The following is a 21392-nucleotide window of genomic DNA, read 5'->3' on the forward strand; positions in this document are numbered from 1 at the left end:
ATCATGTTCAATCAATTGAGTTTACCACAGGTTGACTCCAATCAAGTTGTAGAAACATCTCAAGGATGATCAATGGAAACAGGATGCACCTGAGCTCAATTTCGAGTCTCATAGCAAAGGGTCTGAATACTTATGTAAATAAGGTATCTCTGTTTTTTATTTGTAATAAATGTGCAAACATTTCTCAAAACCTGTTTTCACTTTGTCATTATGGGGTATTGTGCATAGACTGCTGAGGATTTTTATTTATTTCATCCATTCTATAATAAGGCTGTAACAAAATGTGTAAAGTCTGAATTCTTTCCGAAGGGACTGAATCAGCTAGATGCAGGCAAGAGTGTGCAAGGCAGAATTGAATGCCACTGTCTGTCCATGTCTGTCACCTTAAATGTGTTTCTCGACCTGTGTACAGCTACGTTGTAAACTTTTATTCATAGGCTAGGTTGTAGCAACCTCATGATGGGTACAGGGAAAATTTGAGTATCATGTAGTAGCCTAAACCTATAGCTGTTACACTGAACTGGGTGAATGAAATATGAATGAGAGTCATCCAATATGCTGTAATAGAAATAAGGCCATGCTCCTGAAAAAAAAAGTGTCCTCCCTCATCTTAAACAGCACTGACCGTCACTGGTGTGCAAATATCAGATACACATACATGTCAGTCCATACACACAAGTAGGTCACGTCTGAAGTAAAATATCAACCTACACATTTGTAGAGGCAAGAGCTTAAATTAGAAGTAGTAGTAATAAACTCAGCAAAAAAAGAAACGTCCTCTCACTGTTAACTGCGTTTATTTTCAGCAAACTTAACTTGTGTAAATATTTGTATGAACATAACAAGATTCAACAACTGAGACATAAACTGAACAAGTTCCACAGACATGTGACTAACTGAATTGGAATAATGTGTCCCTGAACAAAGGGAGGGTCAAAATCAAAAGTAAAAGTCAATGCAGCTGGTTGCCACACCAGATACTAAGTACAGCAGTGCATCTCCTCCTCGTGGACTGCACCAGATTTGCCAGTTGCCACCAAGGCACCTGCAAGTTCCCGGACATTTCTGGGGGAAATGGCCCTAGCTCTCACCCTCCGATCCAACAGGTCCCAGACGTGCTCAATGGGATTGAGTTCCGGGCTCTTCGCTGGCCATGGCAGAACACTGACATTCCTGTCTTGCAGGAAATCACGCACAGATCGAGCAGTATGGCTGGTGGCATTGTCATGCTGGAGGGTCATGTCAGGATGAGCCTGCAGGAAGGGTACCACATGAGGGAGGAGGATGTCTTCCCTGTAACGCACAGTGTTGAGATTGCCTGCAATGACAACAAGCTCAGTCCGATGATGCTGTGACACACCGCCCCAGACCATGACGGACCCTCCACCTCCAAATCGATCCCGCTCCAGAGTACAGGCCTCGGTGTAACGCTCATTCCTTCGACGATAAACGCGAATCCGACCATCACCCCTGGTGAGACATAACCGCGACTCGTCAGTGAAGAGCACTTTTTGCCAGTCCTGTCTGGTCCAGCGACGGTGGGTTTGTGCCCATAGGCAACGTTGTTGCCGGTGATGTCTGGTGAGGACCTGCCTTACAACAGGCCTACAAGTCCTCAGTCCAGCCTCCAGCCTATTGCGGACAGTCTGAGCACTGATGGAGGGATTGTGCATTCCTGGTGTAACTCAGGCAGTTGTTGTTGGCATCCTGTACCTGTCCCTCAGGTGTGATGTTCGGATGTACCGATCCTGTGCAGGTGTTGTTACACGTGGTCTGCTACTGCGAGGACGATCAGCTGTCCGTCCTGTCTCCCTGTAGCGCAGTCTTAGGCATCTCACAGTACGGACATTGCAATTTATTGCCCTGGCCACATCTGCAGTCCTCATGCCTCCTTGCAGCATGCCTTGCATGCATGCCTAAGGCACGTTCACGCAGATGAGCAGGGACCCTGGGCATCTTTCTTTTGGTGTTTTTCAGAGTCAGTAAAAAGGCCTCTTTAGTGTCCTAAGTTTTCATAACTGTGACCTTAATTGCCTACCATCTGTAAGCTGTTAGTGTCTTAATGACCGTTCCACAGGTGCATGTTCATTAATTGTTTATGGTTCATTGAACAAGCATGGCAAACAGTGTTTAAACCCTTTACAATGAAGATCTGTGAAGTTATTTGGATTTTTACGAATTATCTTTGAAAGACAGGGTCCTGAAAAAGGGATGTTTCTTTTCTTGCTGAGTTTAGTAGCCGTTTGGTATCAAGGATAAGACAAGAACAGTGTGCTATGATCCTGAGTTCAAAATTCGAAGAGCACATTTCGCAAGTGCAACATTGCCCTCTATAGGTGGAGTTAACACAATCACTCAATCAAAAACCTTTTATTTATCAACCATTTCATTGAGTTGTGCTATATACAGACCAACTGTGCCCAGATGGACAACACACCACCAAACAGTTTTAAATCAAATATACTTTATTAACCAACAACTATTTCTAAAACACAAACACAAAAGCATTCCAAACTGGGTCCCCATTGCTTCTTTTTGAAATGTCAGTAATATGCCTCAAGAGGAAATTAACAAGCTACATATTTTCAAATAATACAATGGGTTAACAAAGAACTTAGTCACAAGCGATGCTTACATAAAGAAAAAAAACTTCAAAGTTCAGTCCTCTCTCTCCGAGCTGTCACCTCGACGAGGACTCCTCGAGGTAGAGTGGCTGAAAGAGAGAAAAAGAGAAATGAGTTTTCCCTCTTCATTTATTTGCTGTGCATTAAACCCAAGTTAAAGTCATTACCTCAGCTGGGAGGAAAAATGCACCTTAGTTTTTGAGGTGAAGCTTTAGATTTTGAACAGCTGGGATTTCAAATATAATTTTAATTTTAGAGCTCATTCTTATAAGACTTCGACAATGGAAACTGGTAGCAAACAAAGTATTTAAGGACCATGCATTTAATATAAGTTTGTCATGCAAATGTATTATTTGGGTGAATTTAAAGAATACAATTCAAATAACCTTTTAATACATATTTCACATATTGAACTGAAAGATGTGAATGTAATTGTTGTTGATTTATTGCTGAGTCTACCTTTCATTTGTAATGCTTAAGTAGCCTGACTTAATGAACCATCATGCACCTACACCGTTTAAACTGTATGGATGGACAACATTTTCATTGTCTCATTTTGCTGCTTATCATGCATTGTCAAACTGTTCCACAGCTCGTTTAGAGAGGAGAATGGTGGGAAGAAAATTGGGGTCAGACTCAATACTTCTGCATACCTCCTCGTGGGGGAACCAGACCTGAAGAAGTAAACATACAAGGCATTCAGATTCTTTAGATTTAAAGTGTCCCTTTTTCATGTATGTCATTTTTTAAAATTTTTATCTCCACCTTAAGATCACTTCTGTTACTTTTCCTGCAGTATGAACATTCAAAAGCTACATGAAATCGGATATTTCAAGGCATATTTCAAACCACCTTCAATCTGATTGCTGGCCATGTGACTTGTCTATTTGCCCTCAAGCTCCTCTGTTGACAGTTTGAGAAGAACATGACATTGTAGCTTACTAGCTTGTTAATTGTTTAGAAACAAATTAGTGAATGTGCTAGAAAGCTAAACAGCTACCTAGCTAGCTAGTTGACTGCAGTGGCTAGCCAAAAAGGACTAGCTTTGAAAGTTGGATCATCTTATCATTTGAGGCTTTAAAAAAGTGTTCTTACACTATGATTTTGAACATTCAAAGCAACTGGGAAACGTCCATGGCAGGCATTGTTGTGACATTAGCTTTCTACAAAACTTCTGAGTGATGGGAAGCACGAGCACCACCACCAATCAGCCTACACCACCGTGCACACACCTGTTGTTACTATGACAACCAGTGTTGCCATGACAGCAAATGACTGCTGTCGGAACACACACATTTATTTTTATTTAACCAGGCAAGTCAGTTAAGAACAAATTCTTATACACAATGACGGCCTACCAAAAGGCAAAAGGTCTCCTGTGGGGACGGGGGCTGGGATTAAAAAATAAAATATTGGACAAAACACACATCACGACAAGAGAGACACCACAACACTACATAAAAAGAGAGACCTAAGATGACAACAACAGCATGGCAGCAACACATGAAAACACAGCATGGTAGTAACACAACATGAGGAAGCAGCAACATGGTAGCAGCACAAAACATAGTACAAACATTATTGGGCACAGACAACAGCACAAAGGGCAAGTACGATGTGGTCACAAGTACGACAGTCACTATTACAAAACGCATTTGAAAAACAAAACTGATTTGAGCATTAAGGCCTGCAGTGTGAACAAGGCTTTAGCCCTCACTTCAACTCAATCCACGGAGAGCCGAGTATCTGCGGGGTTTCGCTCTTCCCTTGTATATGATTGATGAAATAAGTCACTAATTACACTGAACAAAAATATAAATCAATATGAAACAATTTCAAAGATTTTACTGAGTTACAGTTCATATAAGAAAATCAGTAAATTGAAATAAACTCATCTATGGATTTCCTAATCTAATCTATGGATTTCATATGGGAATACAGATATGCATCACTTGGTCACAGATATCTTAAAAAAAATAAAAAGGTGGCCTGTGGAATATTGTCACACACCTCAATGGCTGTGCAAAGTTGCTGGATATTGGCGGGAACTGGAACACGCTGTTGTACACGTCGATCCAGAGCATCCCAAACATGGGGCCGTGCATTATCATACTGAAATATGAGGTAATGGTGGTGGATGAATGGCACGACAATGGGCCTCAGGATCTCATCACGGTATCTCTGTGTATTCAAATTGCCATCAATAAAATGCAATTGTGTCCCTTGTCCATAGCTTATGCCTGCCCATACCATAACCTTTGAAGGTGAGCATTTGCCCACTGAAGTTGGTTTACGACACCAAATTGCATGCAGATGAGCTTCTCTAAGACAGTTTGTGACAGTTTGTGCAGAAATTCTTTGGTTGTGCAAACCCACAGTTTAATCAGCTGTCTGGGTGGCTGGTCTCAGATGATCCCGCAAGTGAAGAAGCCAGATGTGGACTTTCTGGGCTGGCCTGGTTACACGTGGTCTGCGGCTGTGAGGCCGGTTGGACCTACTGCCAAATTCTCTTAAACAACGTTGGAGACGGCTTATGGTAGAAAAATGAACATTCAATTCTCTGGGAACAGCTCTGGTGAACATTCCTGAAGTCAGCATGCCAATTGCACGCTCCCTCAAAATTTGAGATATCTGTGGCATTGTGTTGTGTGACAAAACTGCACATTTTAGAGTGGCCTTTTATTGTCCACAGCACAAGGTGCACCTGTGTAATGATTAGTGGTGTAATGGACCATAGTTGATCCGTGATCCATACGGATCACCCCCCACAGTTCGGCATGCATGTGAACCGCGGATCAATTGCAAAGTTTAACCATTATAGTGTGAAATACAGTTTAACTGCCGCTGTTATTTTTTAAAGTAATAATTCCCTAAATCTCGATGCAGAGATGCAGTGAAAAGATAAAGAGAAATGCGTGCTGTTTTACTCTGAAGGTTGATTTGATTTTTTTTTTTTAAAGCAGTTGTGTGTACTGTTCATGTGAATGGGGCATGTTGAATCCCAACGAATCAAGCCTGGATGCTCGCGTTGCAAAAAGCAAAGAAAAAAGAGCAGTGACAGCCATGTCTAGCGGAGGAACTGAAGAACTGGAAATGCCTTCCGCTTCATTTAAGTCTCATGTATGGGAGCATTTTGGCTTCCCTGTCAAATATGATGACGGAAGAAGGGTGGTGGACAACACCATTACGTTGTGTAGGCATTGTGCCACAAGAAAGCCGTATGATCATGGAAATACATCGAGCATGGCCACACATTTAAAGCGTCATCACCCTGGTGTGTCAGTGACGGGAGCCAACTCAGTCAAGAGACAACAACTTCTCACCGCGGCATTTAAGCAGCCCTTTTCTGCAGAATCAGACCGGGCTAAAGCCATCACCAAATCTATTGGGATGCGTATCGCTGCAGACATGAGGCCATACTCTGTTGTGGAAAACAAAGGGTTTAAAAATATGGTGAAAGTGCTTGAGCCATGCTACGAAATCCACTCGCACAACCACTTCAGTATGAAGATCGTACCAGATCTTTATGAACAGGAAAATATCAAAATTGAGCACTGAAACGGCACTGTTTGTGTCCATGATCCTACCTCTGAAAAAACAAGGATTCTACAATCCATGGCCCCAAGTGAGGAAAAGAGCACCATCACAAGAGATGTCAAGGCTGCCTTTAGAGAGGACCTGAACCCCAGATACCCCCCTAATGTATAGGACTACCTTCATAGATCTACTGCACTGGATGCAAGGTTCAAGTCCCTGTCTCACCTAGACCCTGCCCTACCCCGGAGGACATACAGTGATCTCACCACTGAGATTGTGGCCACTGAAGAGGTAAAAGTAAAAATAAGGGTGAATTACTTAAATAATAAATATACTGCAGTCTAATCTTAGTCTATGCTATTAGAATCATCCATTTTTGATTTGGTATAATAATGGCTTTTATTAAATGTTATTGACAATTACAGTTCTATGAAATACGAAAATAAATAATTTGTTTAATAGATCAAGTCATTTTTTCTGCAGGGTCAAGCCACAGAGCTGACAGGAGCAGACTCAGAGGCATCTCCTCCACAAAATCATTTGGCCATGAAGGAGCTTTTCGGGGAGACCTTTGCGAGCAAGGACACAGGCAAGACGTTTGCCAACACCATCAAAGAGGAGGAGGCATCCTACAAGCAACAAGTGGCATTCCAGTGGATGGTGATCCACTGACATGGTGGAAAAGCAATGAGTGTAAATACCCTCACATTGCCATGATGGCAAGACACTACCTGGCTGTGCCTGGCACTTTAGTTCCTAGCGAGAGGGTGTTCTCCACGGCAAGGGTAATAGTGACTGCAAATGTAGACAATGTAGACATCCTCATCTTTTTGAAAAATAATTTGAAGTTATAAGCTCAGGTCTGCTTTGCTTTCTTTCTTAACTTTCTTTTGATGATGTGGACAGGCAATTTTTTCATTCACTATTGTTCAAAGCGTTGGATTCGACATTTTGAACATTGAGATGTTAAAGACATGATAGATTAGACGCATAGTATATTAAGGAGTGAGATCTGTAGAAAGACAAAGTGGCTTTGGAATGTGTTGGGGACGGGAGGAGAGCACCGTGTTGATACAGGAAAGACAGATGGACATCTGTGGATTATGTAAGGTCAGAAGGTGAGGTCAGATCCCCTTAAGGGATTAATAAGGGTTTGGTATCCTGTTACCTTTTTGGAGAGGATTGGAGAGAAGGAGGAGTGTCTTAAGTGGGATGTATATAACTGTGATGGTGAGAAATGTCTTGCTGTCTGAATACAGCTATACAGAACCTTTGGGAAGAATTAAACTTGGTTAAGATTCTCTAGTGTCCGTGAGTCATTTACTATCAAAAATATGAACCTAACAAAAGGAAGAAGGTATCATGCCTGATATTGCATTTTAATTTAACAATTAAGTATTGAATATTTTATTTTAATATTTTATTTAAACATTGAAAAGTTCCTTGCTTTAAGTGTTCTTTAAGTAATAAATGGAAAGCAAAGATATATTTGTCTCCCTTTCCGTTTAATCCGGTTCTTGATATGCCACATCTGTCAGGTGGATGGATTATCTTGGCAAACTATTAATGCTCACTAACAGGAATGTAAACAAATTTGTGCACTAAATTTGAGAGAAATAAGCTTTTTGTGTAACATTTCTGGGATCTTTTATTTCAGCTCATGAAACATGGGACAAACACTTATGTTCACATTTTTGTTCAATGTAGTAAGGAACTCTCCTCACCTGGTTTGTCTCTCTCTTCATTTAAAAAGGGAAAACCCACAGACACCATGCCCTCCATAGAATGAGTTTGACACCTGCTTTAGTCTCTTAAGTCAGTCACGTAATATATCAAGGGGACAAATGTCTAAATTGTAATGCCCGAAACGGTCAACACCAACACAAAATTGCATTTTGTTGCGGTAATCTTTGGGGATTGACACAAACTGCTGCATTAAGTGTTAATTACTCAATTTATGTAGCTGCATTGTTGACAACAGCAACGAAACGCTGATCAGAGCTATAATAGTTATTTCTCACCTGGTCTTTGCACGAGAAAGTGACCTAGACCTTGATCTGTACTTTGATCGAGATCTAAAAAGAAATGAGGGGGGAAAAGTATCAACACCCATCATTTAATAAATAAGAGAACAAATGTTATTTTTATATTTATTTAACCTTAATTTATTTATACACAATGTGGGATCTTTAAATAATGCAAGCAAGTCAATTTTTCTACAATTTACCTTGATCTCTTGGGGGTAAGGGCTCTAGATCTTCTAGGAGAACGAGAGCGGCGTGGAGAGAAGGATCTTGATCTAGAACACAGACATCAAAGCTGTTAGCTAACATACATTCAGACCTGGTAAACTCTGCATTTCCATTCCTGATCAACTACTCGATCGTACTACCGTAACACATAGAAATCTGTACATGTTTATGTGGTGAATGTATGTATGTATATGGAGTTGTGTAAAGCATAACAGTGTAATGACAATTTACTCTACACTGAGTGTACAAAACATTAGGAACACCTGCTCTTTCCATGACAACACAGGGCTCTTCAACCCCTGTTCCTGGAGAGCTACCGTCCTGTAGGTTTTCACTCCAACCCTAATCTAGCACACCTGATTCTAATAATTAGCTGGTTGAGCAGCTGAATCAGGTTAGTTACAACTGGGGTTGGAGCAAAAACCTACAGGAAGGTAGCTCTCCAGGAACAGGGTTGGAGAACCGTGACAGGCTGACCAGGTGAAAGCTATGATCCCTTATTGATGTCACTTGTTAAATCCACTTCAAATCAGTGTAGAGATGAAGGGGGGATCCACCACCCAAAGGACATCCAGAGAACTTGACACAACCATGGGAAACACTGGAATCAACATGGCCCAGCATCCCTGTGGAACACTTGACACCTTGTAGACGCCATGCCCTGACGAATTGAGGCTGTTCTAAGGGCAAAAGGGGGTGCAACAGAATATTAGGAAAATGTCCCTAATGTTTTGTACACTCAGTGTATATACAGTGCATTTGGAAAGTATTCAGACCCCTTCCAATTTCCCACATTGTTTCGTTACAGCCTTATTTAAAAAAAAAAAATGAAATAAAACATTTTCCTCATCAACACAATACCCCATAATGACAAAGCGAAAACAGGTTTTTAGAAATTGCCAAAATTATATATAAAAACATATTTACATAAGTATTCAGACCCTTTGCTATGAGACTCGAAATTGAACTCAGGTAAATAAATAAAATCCAATTGTATTTGTCACATACACGTGTTTAACAGATGTTATTGCAGGTGTAGCGAAATGCTTGTGTTTCTAGCTCCAACAGTGCGGTAATATCTAACAAGTAATATCTAACACAGGGCTGCCCAACCCTCTTCCTGGTGATCTACTGTCCTGTAGGTTTTCAGTCCAAAACTAATTTAGCTTATCTGATTCAGCTAGTTAAGGTCTTCTTGAGCAGCTAATAAGTAGAACCAGGTGTGTTAAATTACACGGAACCCAAACCGGCTGCGCGTGTGCGCCATCGTGCATACATTTATTTCGTGCAAACGTGATCACGACACGCAGGTTAAAATATCAAAACAAACTCAACCAATGACATTAATTTGGGGACAGGTCAAAAAGCATTAAACAATTATGGCAATTTAGCTAGCTAGCTTGCACTTGCTAGCCAACGTTTAATTACTTCTGAGTTATGAAAGGAACTAGACACGGACACGAATGATCCATTGGTAGTTTGTTGTAACCAAGTATTGGTGCTAACCGTGTGTTAATGGATGCTAGCATGCTAGTTAGCTACGGCGTCATAGGATACGGTGCACTGGGTGGGCTTCACGGAAGAATACTGTACCAAGTTATCTAGCTGAATTAGCCTCTATGGGCTAGGCGGGACGAATTCGTCCCACCTACGTAACAGCCACTTGAAGCCTGTGGCGCGATTTTCAAAACCTTAAAAATCCTATTACTTCAATTTCTCAAACATATGACTATTTTACAGCTATTTAAAGACAAGACTCTCGTTAATCTAACCACACTGTCCGATTTCAAAAAGGCTTTACAACGAAAGCAAAACATTAGATTATGTCAGCAGAGTACCAAGCCAGAAATAATCAGACACCCATTTTTCAAGCTAGCATATAATGTCACAAAAACCCAGAAGACAGCTAAATGCAGTACTAACCTTTGATGATCTTCATCAGATGACAACCCTAGGACATTATGTTATACAATACATGCATGTTTTGTTCAATCAAGTTCATATTTATATCAAAAACCAGCTTTTTACATTAGCATGTGACGTTCAGAACTAGCATACCCCCCGCAAACTTCCGGAGGAATTCGCTAACATTTTACTAAATTACTCACGATAAACGTTCACAAAAAGCATAACAATTATTTTAAGAATTATAGATACAGACCTCCTCTATGCACTCGATATGTCCGATTTTAAAATAGCTTTTTGGTGAAAGCACATTTTGCAATATTCTAAGTACATAGCCCAGGCATCACGGGCTAGCTATTTAGACACCCGGCAAGTTTAGCACTCACCATAATCATATTTACTATTATAAAAGTTTGATTACCTTTTGTTGTCTTTGTCAGAATGCACTCCCAGGACTGCTACTTCAATAACAAATGTTGGTTTGGTCCAAAATAATCCATCGTTATATCCGAATAGCGGCGTTTTGTTCGTGCGTCCCAGACACTATCTGAAATGGTAAATCAGGGTCGCGCGCATGGCGCAATTCGTGACAAAAAAAATCTAAATATTCCATTACCGTACTTCGAAGCATGTCAACCGCTGTTTAAAATCCATTTTTATGCCATTTTTCTCGTAAAAAAACGATAATATTCCGACCGGGAATGTCCATTTAGCTAAACTGAGGAAAGTAAACAAAGCTTTCGGTCGACGCGGGCACGAGCCTGAGTCTCACAGTACTGTAACCAGCCACTACCCAAACGCGCTACTTTTTTTCAGCCAGAGCCTGCAAAGCCACGATTCCGCTTTTTGCCGCCTTCTGAGACCCTATGGCAGCCGTAGGAAGTGTCACGGGACAGCTAAGATCCTCACTCTTCAATAAACAGAGACAAGAAGAACGACACCTTGTCAGACAGGCCACTTCCTGCCTGAAACCTTGTCAGGTTTTTGCCTGCCAAATGAGTTCTGTTATACTCACAGACACCATTCAAACAGTTTTAGAAACTTTAGGGTGTTTTCTATCCATATGTAATACGTATATGCATATTCTAGTTACTGGGTAGGAGTGGTAACCAGATTAAATCGGGTACGTTTTTTATCCAGCCGTGCCAAAACTGCCCCCTAGCCCTAACAGGTTAACTAAGTTTGAGCCTATTCCTGGAAACATTGAACCACTGTAGTTTACATCAATTATAATTTCTAAAGTGGAAGTTGTAAAAGTTATATTTGAGTGTTTCAGTGAATGGTTAGTGAGGGAGGCCCGGCTCTCTCGCTTCCCCAGTTGTTCAGTTAATTTTCATTCCAATCTCCTTTGCATTAGCGTAGCCTCTCCTGTAGCCTGTCAACTATGTGTCTGTCTATCCCTGTTCTCTCCTCTCTGCACAGGCTACACAAACGCTTCACACCGCATGGCCGCTGCCACTCTAACCTGGTGGTCCCAGCGCACACGACCCACGTGGAGTTCCAGGTCTCCGGCAGCCTCTGGAACTGCCGGTCTGCGGCCAACAAGGCAGAGTTCATCTCAGCCTATGCTACCTTCCAGTCCCTCGACTTCTTGGCGCTGACGGAAACATGGATTACCACAGAAAACACTGCTACTCCTACTGCTCTCTCCTCGTCTGACCACGTGTTCTCGTATACCCCGAGAGCATCTGGTCAGCGGGGTGGTGGCACTGGAATCCTCATCTCTCCCAAGTGGACATTCTCTCTTTCTCCCCTGACCCATCTGTCTATCTCCTCATTTGAATTCCATGCTGTCACAGTTACCAGCCCTTTCAAGCTTAACATCCTTATCATTTATCGCCCTCCAGGTTCCCTTGGACAGTTCATCAATGAGCTTGACGCCTTGATAAGTTCCTTTCCTGAAGATGGCTCACCTCTCACAGTTCTGGGTGACTTTAACCTCCCCACGTCTACCTTTGACTCATTCCTCTCTGCCTCCTTCTTTCCACTCCTCTCCTCTTTTGACCTCACCCTCTCACCGTCCCCCCCTACTCACAAGGCAGGCAATACGCTTGACCTCATCTTTACTAGATGCTGTTCTTCTACTAATCTCACTGCAACTCCCCTCCAAGTCTCCGACCACGACCTTGTATCCTTTTCCCTCTCGCTCTCCTCCAACACTACTCACTCTGCCCCTCCTCAGATGGTATTGCGCCGTCGCAACCTTCGCTCTCTCTCTCTCCTGCTACTCTCTCTTCTTCCATCCTATCATCTCTTCCCTCTGCTCAATCCTTCTCCAACCAATCTCCTGATTCAGCCTCCTCAACCCTCCTCTCCTCCCTTTCTGCATCCTTTGACTCTCTATGTCCCCTATCCTCCCGGCCGGCTCGGTCCTCCCCTCCTGCTCCGTGGCTTGACGACTCATTGCGAGCTCACAGAACAGGGCTCCGGGCAGCTGAGCGGAAATGGAGGAAAACTAGCCTCCCTGCGGACCTGGCATCTTTTCACTCCCTTCTCTCCACATTTTCTTCCTCTGTTTCTGCTGCTAAAGCCATTTTCTACCACTCTAAATTCCAAGCATCTGCCTCTAACCCTAGGAAGCTCTTTGCCACCTTCTCCTCCCTCCTGAATCCTCTTCCCCCTCCCCCCTCCTCCCTCTCTGCGGATGACTTCGTCAACCATTTTGAAAAGAAGGTTGACGACATTCAATCCTCGTTTGTTAAGTCAAACGACACCGCTGGTCCTGCTCATATTGCCCTACCCTATGCTTTGACCTCTTTCTCCCCTCTCTCTCCAGATGAAATCTTGCGACTTGTTACGGCCGGCCGCCCAACAACCTGCCCGCTTGACCCTATCCCCTCCTCTCTTCTCCAGACCATTTCCGGAGATCTTCTCCTTTACCTCACCTCGCTCATCAACTCATCCTTGACCGCTGGCTACGTCCCTTCCGTCTTCAAGAGAGCGAGAGTTGCACCCCTTCTCAAAAAACCTACACTCGATCCCTCTGATGTCAACAACTTCAGACCAGTATACCTTCTTTCTTTTCTCTCCAAAAAACTCTGAGCATCCGTCCTTGGCCAGCTCTCTTGCTATCTCTCTCAGAATGACCTTCTTGATCCAAATCAGTCAGGTTTCAAGACTGGTCATTCAACTGAGACTGCTCTTCTCTGTGTCACGGAGGCTCTCCGCACTGCTAAAGCTAACTCTCTCTCCTCTGCTCTCATTCTTCTAGACCTATCTGCTGCCTTTGATACTGTGAACTATCAGATCCTCTCCACCCTCTCCGAGTTGGGCATCTCCGGCGCGGCACACTCTTGGATTGGTCGCTCCTACCAGGTGGCGTGGCGAGAATCCGTCTCCGCACCACGTGCTCTCACCACTGGTGTCCCCCAGGGCTCAGTTCTAGGCCCTCTCCTATTCTCGCTATACACTAAGTCACTTGGCTCTGTCATACCCTCACATGGTCTCTCCTATCATTGCTACGCAGACGACACACAATTAATCTTCTCCTTTCCCCCCTTCTGATAACCAGGTGGCGAATCGCATCTCTGCATGTCTGGCAGACATATCAGTGTGGATGACGGATCACCACCTCAAGCTGAACCTCGGCAAGACGGAGCTGCTCTTCCTCCCGGGGAAGGACTGCCCGTTCCATGATCTCGCCATCACGGTTGACAACTCCATTGTGTCCTCCTCCCAGAGTGCTAAGAGCCTTGGCGTGACCCTGGACAACACCCTGTCGTTCTCCGCTAACATCAAGGCGGTGACCCGATCCTGTAGGTTCATGCTCTACAACATTCGCAGAGTATGACCCTGCCTTACACAGGAAGCGGCGCAGGTCCTAATCCAGGCACTTGTCATCTCCCGTCTGGATTACTGCAACTCGCTGTTGGCGGGGCTCCCTGCCTGTGCCATTAAACCCCTACAACTCATCCAGAACCCCACAGCCCGTCTGGTGTTCAACCTTCCCAAGTTCTCTCACGTCACCCCGCTCCTCCGCACACTCCACTGGCTTCCAGTTGAAGCTTGCATCTGCTACAAGACCATGGTGCTTGCCTACGGAGCTGTGAGGGGAACGGCACCTCCATACCTTCAGGCTCTGATCAGTCCCTACACCCAAAGAAGGGCACTGCGTTCATCCACCTCTGGCCTGCTCGCCTCCATACCTCTGCGGAAGCACAGTTCCCGCTCAGCCTAGTCAAAACTGTTCGCTGCTCTGGCACCCCAATGGTGGAACAAGCTCCCTCACGACGCCAGGACAGCGGAGTCAATCACCACCTTCCGGAGACACCTGAAACCCCACCTCTTTAAGGAATACCTGGGATAGGATAAAGTAATCCTTCTAATCCCCCCCCACCCTCCCCCCAAAAAAATATATAGATGTACTATTGTAAAGTGGTTGTTCCAATGGATATCATAAGGTGAATGCACCAATTTGTAAGTTGCTCAGGATAAGAGCGTCCGCTAAATGACGTAAATGTGGGTATCTGCTTCTATAAACCAATGAGAAGATGGGAGAGGCAGGAATTGCAGCGCGATCTGCGTCACAAATAGAACTGACTTCTATTTTAGCCCTTAGCAACGCAGATGCACGTTGCCGCAATAATTGAATAATATAGATTTCTACATTTATTTTGCAACGCTCACGCACGCGAGCAGTGTAGTCAGGGTATTAAGGTTGAACTGAAAACCCACAGGATGGTAGATCTCCAGGAAGAGTGTTGGGCAGCCCTGACCTAACAATTTCACAACAATACACACAAATCTAAATTAAAGGAATGGAATTAAGAATATATAAATATTTGGGCGAGCAATGTCAGAGCGGTATAGTCTAAGATATAGTGGAATAGGATATAATACAGTATATACATGAGATGAGTAATACAAAATATATAGACATTATTAAAGTGACTAGTGTTCCATTATTAAAGTGGCCAGTGATGATTTAAGTCTATGTATATAGGCAGCAGCCTCTAATGTGCTAGTGATGGCTATTTAACAATCTGATGGCCTTGAGATAGAAGTTGTTTTTCAGTCTCTCGGTCTAGCTTTGATGCACCTGTACTGATCTCGCCTCCTGGATGATAGCGGGGTGAGCAGGCAGTGGCTCTGGTGGTTGTTGTCCTTGATGATATTTTTGGCCTTCCTGTGACATCGGGTGCTGTAGGTGTCCTGGAGGGCAGGTAGTTTGCCCCCGGTGATGCGTTGGGCAACCGTACCACCCTCTGGAGAGCCCTGCAGTTGCGGGTGGTGCAGTTGCCGTACCAGGCGGTGAACCAGCCCGACAGGATGCTCTCAATTGTGCATCTGTAAAAGTTTGTGAGGGTTTTAGGTGTAAAGCCACATTTCTTCAGCCTCCTGAGGTTGAAGAGGCGCTGCTGCGCCTTGTTCACCACACTGTCTGTGTGGGTGGACCATTTCAGTTTGTCAGTGATGTGTACACCGAGGAACTTGAAGCTTTCCACCTTCTACTGCGGTCCCGACGATGTGGATGGGGTGCTCCCTCTGCTGAAGTCCACGATCAGCTCCTTTGTTGAAATATTCTGCTTCCATTGATCAGCCTTGAGATGTTCCTACAACTTGATTGGAGTCCTCCTGTGGTAAATTCAATGGATTGGACATGATTTGGAAAGGCACCCATCTGTCTATATAAGGTTCCACAGTTGACAGTGCATGTTAGAGCCAAAACCAAGCCATGAGGTCGAAGGAATTGTCCGTAGAGCTCCGAGACAGGATTGTGTCAAGGCACAAATCTGGGGAAGGGTACCAAAAACCTTCTGCAGCAGTGAAGGTCCCCAAGAACACAGTGGCCTCCATCATTCTTAAATGAAAGAAGTTTGGAACCACCAAACTCTTCTTAGAGCTGGCCGCCGGCCACACTGAGCAATCGGGGAGAAGGGCCTTGGTCAGGGAGGTGACCAAGAACCCAATGGTCACTCTGACTAAGCTCCAAAGTTTCGCTGTGGAGATGGGGAAAACCTTCCAGAAGGACAACCATCTCTGCAGCACTCCACCAATGAGGCCTTCATCCCTACGGGGAAGCAAGGTGGTGGCAACATCATGCTGTTGGGGATGTTTTTAAGCGGCCGGGACTGGGAGACTAGTCAGGATCAAGGGAAAGATGAACAGAACAAAGTACAGAGAGATCATTGATGAAAATATGCTCCAGAGCACTCAAGACCTTAAGACTGGGGCGAAGGTTCACCTTCCAATAGGACAATGACCCTAAGCACACAGCCAAGACAACGCAGGAGTGGCTCAGCCAGAGGCACCACTTGAACGCGATCAAACATCTCTGGAGACCTGAAAATAGCTGTGCAGTGACGCTCCCCATCCAACCTGACAGAGCTTGAGAGGATCTGCAGAGAAGAATGCGAGAAACTCCACAAATACAGGTGTGCCAAGCTTGTAGCATCATAGCCAAGAAGACTCGAGGCTGTAATCGCTGCCAAAGGTGCTTCAACAAAGTACTGAGTAAAGGGTCTGAATATTTATGTAAATATGATTTTATATATATATTTCTTTTACATTTGCAACATTTCTAAAAACCTGTTTTTGCTTTGTCTCTATGGGGTATTGTGTGTAGATGGATGAGGGAGATTATTATTTTGAAATATTCATTTTCGAGTAAGGTTGTAATGTACCAAAATGTCGAAAATGTCAAGGGGTCTGAATACTTTCCGAACGCACTGTACAATCATTTTTATTTCATCATAAGTGTTATGAAAAAAGAGGACCAAGAATAGACCCCTGAGGAACTCCATCGATGATTGAGGAAGTTGGACAACAGCGCCTTTGGAACAAGAAAGGACTTTACATAAGAGCGCTCACCTCCTGCCACGATCCCGGCTGCGAGAGCGAGAGTACCTCCTCCCACCGGACCTGGTGTGAGACCGGGACCTAAACCACATCCAAACGAGGGGGAGGGAGGGAAAGAACGACAGTTCAGAGCAGGCCCCGCGAAGCCCCACATAAGACTGCCTTAGTCTGTTTTTATTTCTAACCTGACCACTGACAACAACAATCACCCTAAGTCCACTGACGCTCTGACACTGGCTCAAATCAACACACAAAAAGGGGGGGATTACATTAGATTTAACATTACACGTGCAATGGTACTGGTAGTAGGAGTCACTATATAGACATAGCTGTTCATGGAGCTAACGTATCCTGCTTAAAGCAGGCCTTTCAGTTCTCTAGTAAAGAGTGGAAGAGAGGAATGTTATTGTCAAGTCATACATTACATTGGAGATAAAAACACATTAATTGGTACTTGAAATAAACCTTGCAAGTTTGCCCGGTTGACCCACTTTGGACCAAGGTTCGAGCAGATCTAGGCGATCTAGAAGTATCTATCAGCCGACCTCTGCATCTAGTCGTGTTCTTCGATTTCTAATGATGATGGTCGTATTGACAGCCAAATCGCTTGATTGAGACTTGATAGATGCAAGGAGATTTTTCTAGACGGGACCATGGTCTACCAGGTTGTCCTCTTTACAAAACCCCAGGCCCAAATTGATAACCAAATCATCTGGTGCATTGTCAGCCCTCTATGAAATCTTTAAGGTGCAGCTAGATGTGGCAGTTGCTTGAGAAGGGGAGGTCTGGCTGATCGATCAACCCCATGGTCATAGAAGGATCAAAAGTGTGGAATTTGCTAGATGCCTCATGAAATCGTTAAGGATCGTGACACTCTGAATCAAACGACGAAACCTGAAATGTTTTGACCAGGTGAGTTGTTAACAAAAAAAATCCCACATAACAGTTCAGAAGTATTTCCATATTTTAAAAGGGATTAAGTGACAGACGGAGACAAAAGTAGCAACAACAACAGGTAGCCTAGACACAGGCAGTTTGTCAAGATTGTATAATAATCATCTTTACTTTTTTTTTTTATCTACATAAGACACTGAAAAATCAAGACAATGAAAAATAAGCGACAACTACCAAAATAAGAAAAAAGACCAAACAAGCTAAATCTGATGCATTGGTTATGGAGGCTTACCTGCTCCTCCTGCGTCGACTGTAGCGGTGGCAGTCGTAGGCATAGTGCCCCCGCTCACCACACTCATAGCACTTGTCGTTGGAGTCAAAGGGCCGGTTGGTGGGCGCACGCTCGTACCGAGATCGCCGCGGCATCCCTGTAGATAATTCAACTCGAACTCGAGATCCAGAAATTAACCTGAAAGACAGTCAGTTCAACATTAAGCAAATTGCACAATGGCATAGTTTACTTTAAAAAGAGGACATGAGGAAACCCATCTAAAGCTTAACAAGCATTTAGGAACATGCCTAAAGTGATTCATCTGGATATCAGCAAATGAGTAACAAGAGCATACCAGCTACCTGCTTACTGTCTACTGATAGATGTCCCTAAACCAATAAAATGCATCAATATTGGCAAAGAGCAAATTACATTATTGACTGGCAAACGTCAACAACACTGGTGCCCTCTGAGCCCTTTCAGCTTGTAGGTCTTGGAGAGTAGGCTAAACTTGGGGGCGAAGTCTGGAGTCTTGAGGTACCACTTACTTGCCGTCAAGGCCACGGACCGCATCTTCTGCATCCCGGGTGTCTTCAAACTCCACAAAGGCAAACCCTGGTGGGTTCCTAGCAATCCACACTGTTCTCAAGGGTCCATAATACCCAAACGCCCGCTCTAGCTCTCCTTTCCCTGCACCAGTGCCCAGGTTACCGACGTAAACCTTAGCGTCTGCAAAGGAAAAATAGAAAGAGGTGCCACCACTGCTGCAACTCACTGATTCTGTTCTGAGAGGACTTTGATTTCCCACTCCCCTAAGCTCAGTATCAAAAGTAACTGCAGAAATGTAGAAATTGCATTGAAATGCGGTCCTCTCAAGGCATCCCATGTATTTAGGTCAGTGAACGATTAGCATAGAGTTGGCCTGAGGCAGTTCCTCATGCTATGGTCTAAATTAAATTATGTGTCAGGCATATGAACATAATATTGTGTGCTTTTCCACATAACAATGAGCTGCATGTAGTGATTTACTGCAATTACGTATCACTTAAATCACACTTGAGCAAATATTTGAAGCCTGAAAATGTGATAAATTAGGCAAAAAAAATCAACCTTAAGCAGTTTAGCCTGAAGCAGTTTAGCCTGAAGACCCGGCATTGAATTATACGTCAGGCAGAAATATGTGTTTGGATCAGGAAAGTTTCCTCTCACGACCTCTACAAGCCAAAATGTTGAATAAAATGATTTTTTTGGTTTTACGTACTTTTATCACTTTTTTCTCCCCAATTTCGTGATATCCAAGAAACACCGTCCAACTGGCGACCGAGGTCAGCTTACAGCCACCCGGCCCGCCACAAGGAGTTGCTAGAGCACGATGGGACAACGAAATCCCGGCAGGCCAAACCCTCCCCTAACCCGGACGACGCTGGGATAATTGTGCGCTGCCTCATGGGTCTCCTGGTCACGGCCGGCTGTGACACAGATGAAATTATATTTTTACTCACTTTACCGGTTGTCCATTGTGGTTGGTCCTTTTGCAGGTAGGAATGTGAAACATTATATCGACAGGAAGTATAATTACATAAACTTTTCAAAGCCCTGGTAGCGTGTTCAGATTTCGATCACTTGAAGCATGTGCACAAGAGACGCTTGCTCGTGCACGTTTACATGGCTCTGCGCATGCTTCAGGTGATAGAAATCTGAACACACTACCAGTTCATTGAAGTATACTTTCCTGTGAATATGTCTCATATTCTTACAGACAACCTGTTAAGTAAGTCATTCAACATTCTGGCTTGTGAGAGGACATTTTCCAAACAAATGTATGGCATTAATCTCAGACTGTGAACCAGAGCTATCACAGTGCAGTTGAAACAAAGTGATCCCCGCCACTGTTTTGTTAAAAAGCTGAGGGATGGGGATGGAGAAATGTAACCAAGCTCAAATCCATAGAGCAATGGATATAAGGAATGACCATCTATGATATCAAATGTATAGTTTTAACCATGTTTTGAGGCTTTATATCTAGTGTTTGTTAACATTTACATTGTTGGCAAACATTGGAGTAAAACATGCTTATATTTTGAGTTCTGATGGGGTACAACAGTTGAACTATGGTCATGAGGCATTTAAGCTGCAATATGTTACTTTTTGTTATGGAAAATATATTTCACAGCGGTTTAGATGGTACAATGGTTCTCTACACAATGACTGCTTGTTTTGTCACAAACTGAAATTAAGTAAATTATTAGAATTTTAGCAAACAGGAAATTGCGCAGCGATCTGCATATTGCACCTTTAAATTCTTCAAGAATCAATTCAACAATGGGCACATTTCATTCATTTATAGGTCCTCAAATGGATGTAGCAACTACAGATTGCCCCCATTAAAACATTTCGAGCGAAAAATACCTACATAATAAAGCAATTGATTAGCGAATCGGGTGTGCTGGGAAAGCTAAATACGCCTAATGTAGCTAGCTAGTTAACCAAGCATGAGATTATCTTCACGAATACGGAGTTTGACGTCAATATATATTTTGTCTACTACTGAACATGCGTTAGGTTAGCCTTCTGTGCATTATTTTGTGATGTTAAAATCCGTTATGCTATTTAGTTTACCTCCTCCGTTTCGACCGTGTCTCGACATGATTCAAGGCCCGCTTTACAATCAATCTGCGCATGCGTGTGTCAAACTCATTCTCCTGAGAGGACGGTCAGACAGGACCGCTCACAAAATGTACTCTTGCAATACAATAAAATGCTAAATCACTCATATTTCATACCATGAATCACACAGTACAGTATTAGGTATTTAATTATTCGGGCTGGAATCCTTTGGAATTGTATCACTGTTTACAACGACACATTTGACCGTCGGACAAATTCAATCACAGGCTCAATCCAGCTAGCTAGCTCTAGGACCTGATTTGAAGATTAAAATCCAGTGTAGATTATTCTCGGTCAGTATATTGAAACAGTCATGGACATGTGGCGTCAATTGAAGCCACTGGAGTGGCGTAGATGTGTCTAGAAAGAGGTCAAAGTGACAGCAACATCATGGTTGGGTTAGGCTAGCTCGTTCTTGGCTCTGCCCACCTTGCTTGTTCTGTC

At 43.5% G+C, this 21392-nt stretch overlaps 1 protein-coding gene across 4 annotated transcripts; it reads right to left on the reverse strand.

Moving 5' to 3' along the window:
* Positions 1-2354: 2354 nt before the first annotated feature.
* Positions 2355-21140, reverse strand: LOC106584788 (serine/arginine-rich splicing factor 7). Of its 4 annotated transcripts, none has more exons than XM_014170384.2 (8): positions 20901-21140; positions 18830-19010; positions 18303-18479; positions 17129-17197; positions 8389-8460; positions 8183-8236; positions 3278-3298; positions 2355-2713 (listed from the first exon to the last, which is right to left on the reverse strand). In XM_014170384.2, exons 1-8 carry the CDS (start codon positions 20926-20928, stop codon positions 2659-2661), a joined length of 657 nt encoding a protein of 218 aa, XP_014025859.2. In that variant the 5' UTR covers positions 20929-21140; the 3' UTR covers positions 2355-2658. The 4 variants fall into 4 exon arrangements, with proteins under 4 accessions (XP_014025859.2, XP_014025866.2, XP_045561293.1 ...); XM_045705337.1 differs by having other exon boundaries at positions 2448-2713; positions 3137-3298; XM_014170391.2 differs by lacking the exon at positions 3278-3298.
* Between the last annotated feature and the right edge of the window lie 252 nt (positions 21141-21392).

Source organism: Salmo salar, chromosome ssa02 (assembly GCF_905237065.1).
Source record: "Salmo salar chromosome ssa02, Ssal_v3.1, whole genome shotgun sequence".
In the NCBI taxonomy this organism is placed as follows: Eukaryota; Metazoa; Chordata; class Actinopteri; order Salmoniformes; family Salmonidae; genus Salmo; species Salmo salar.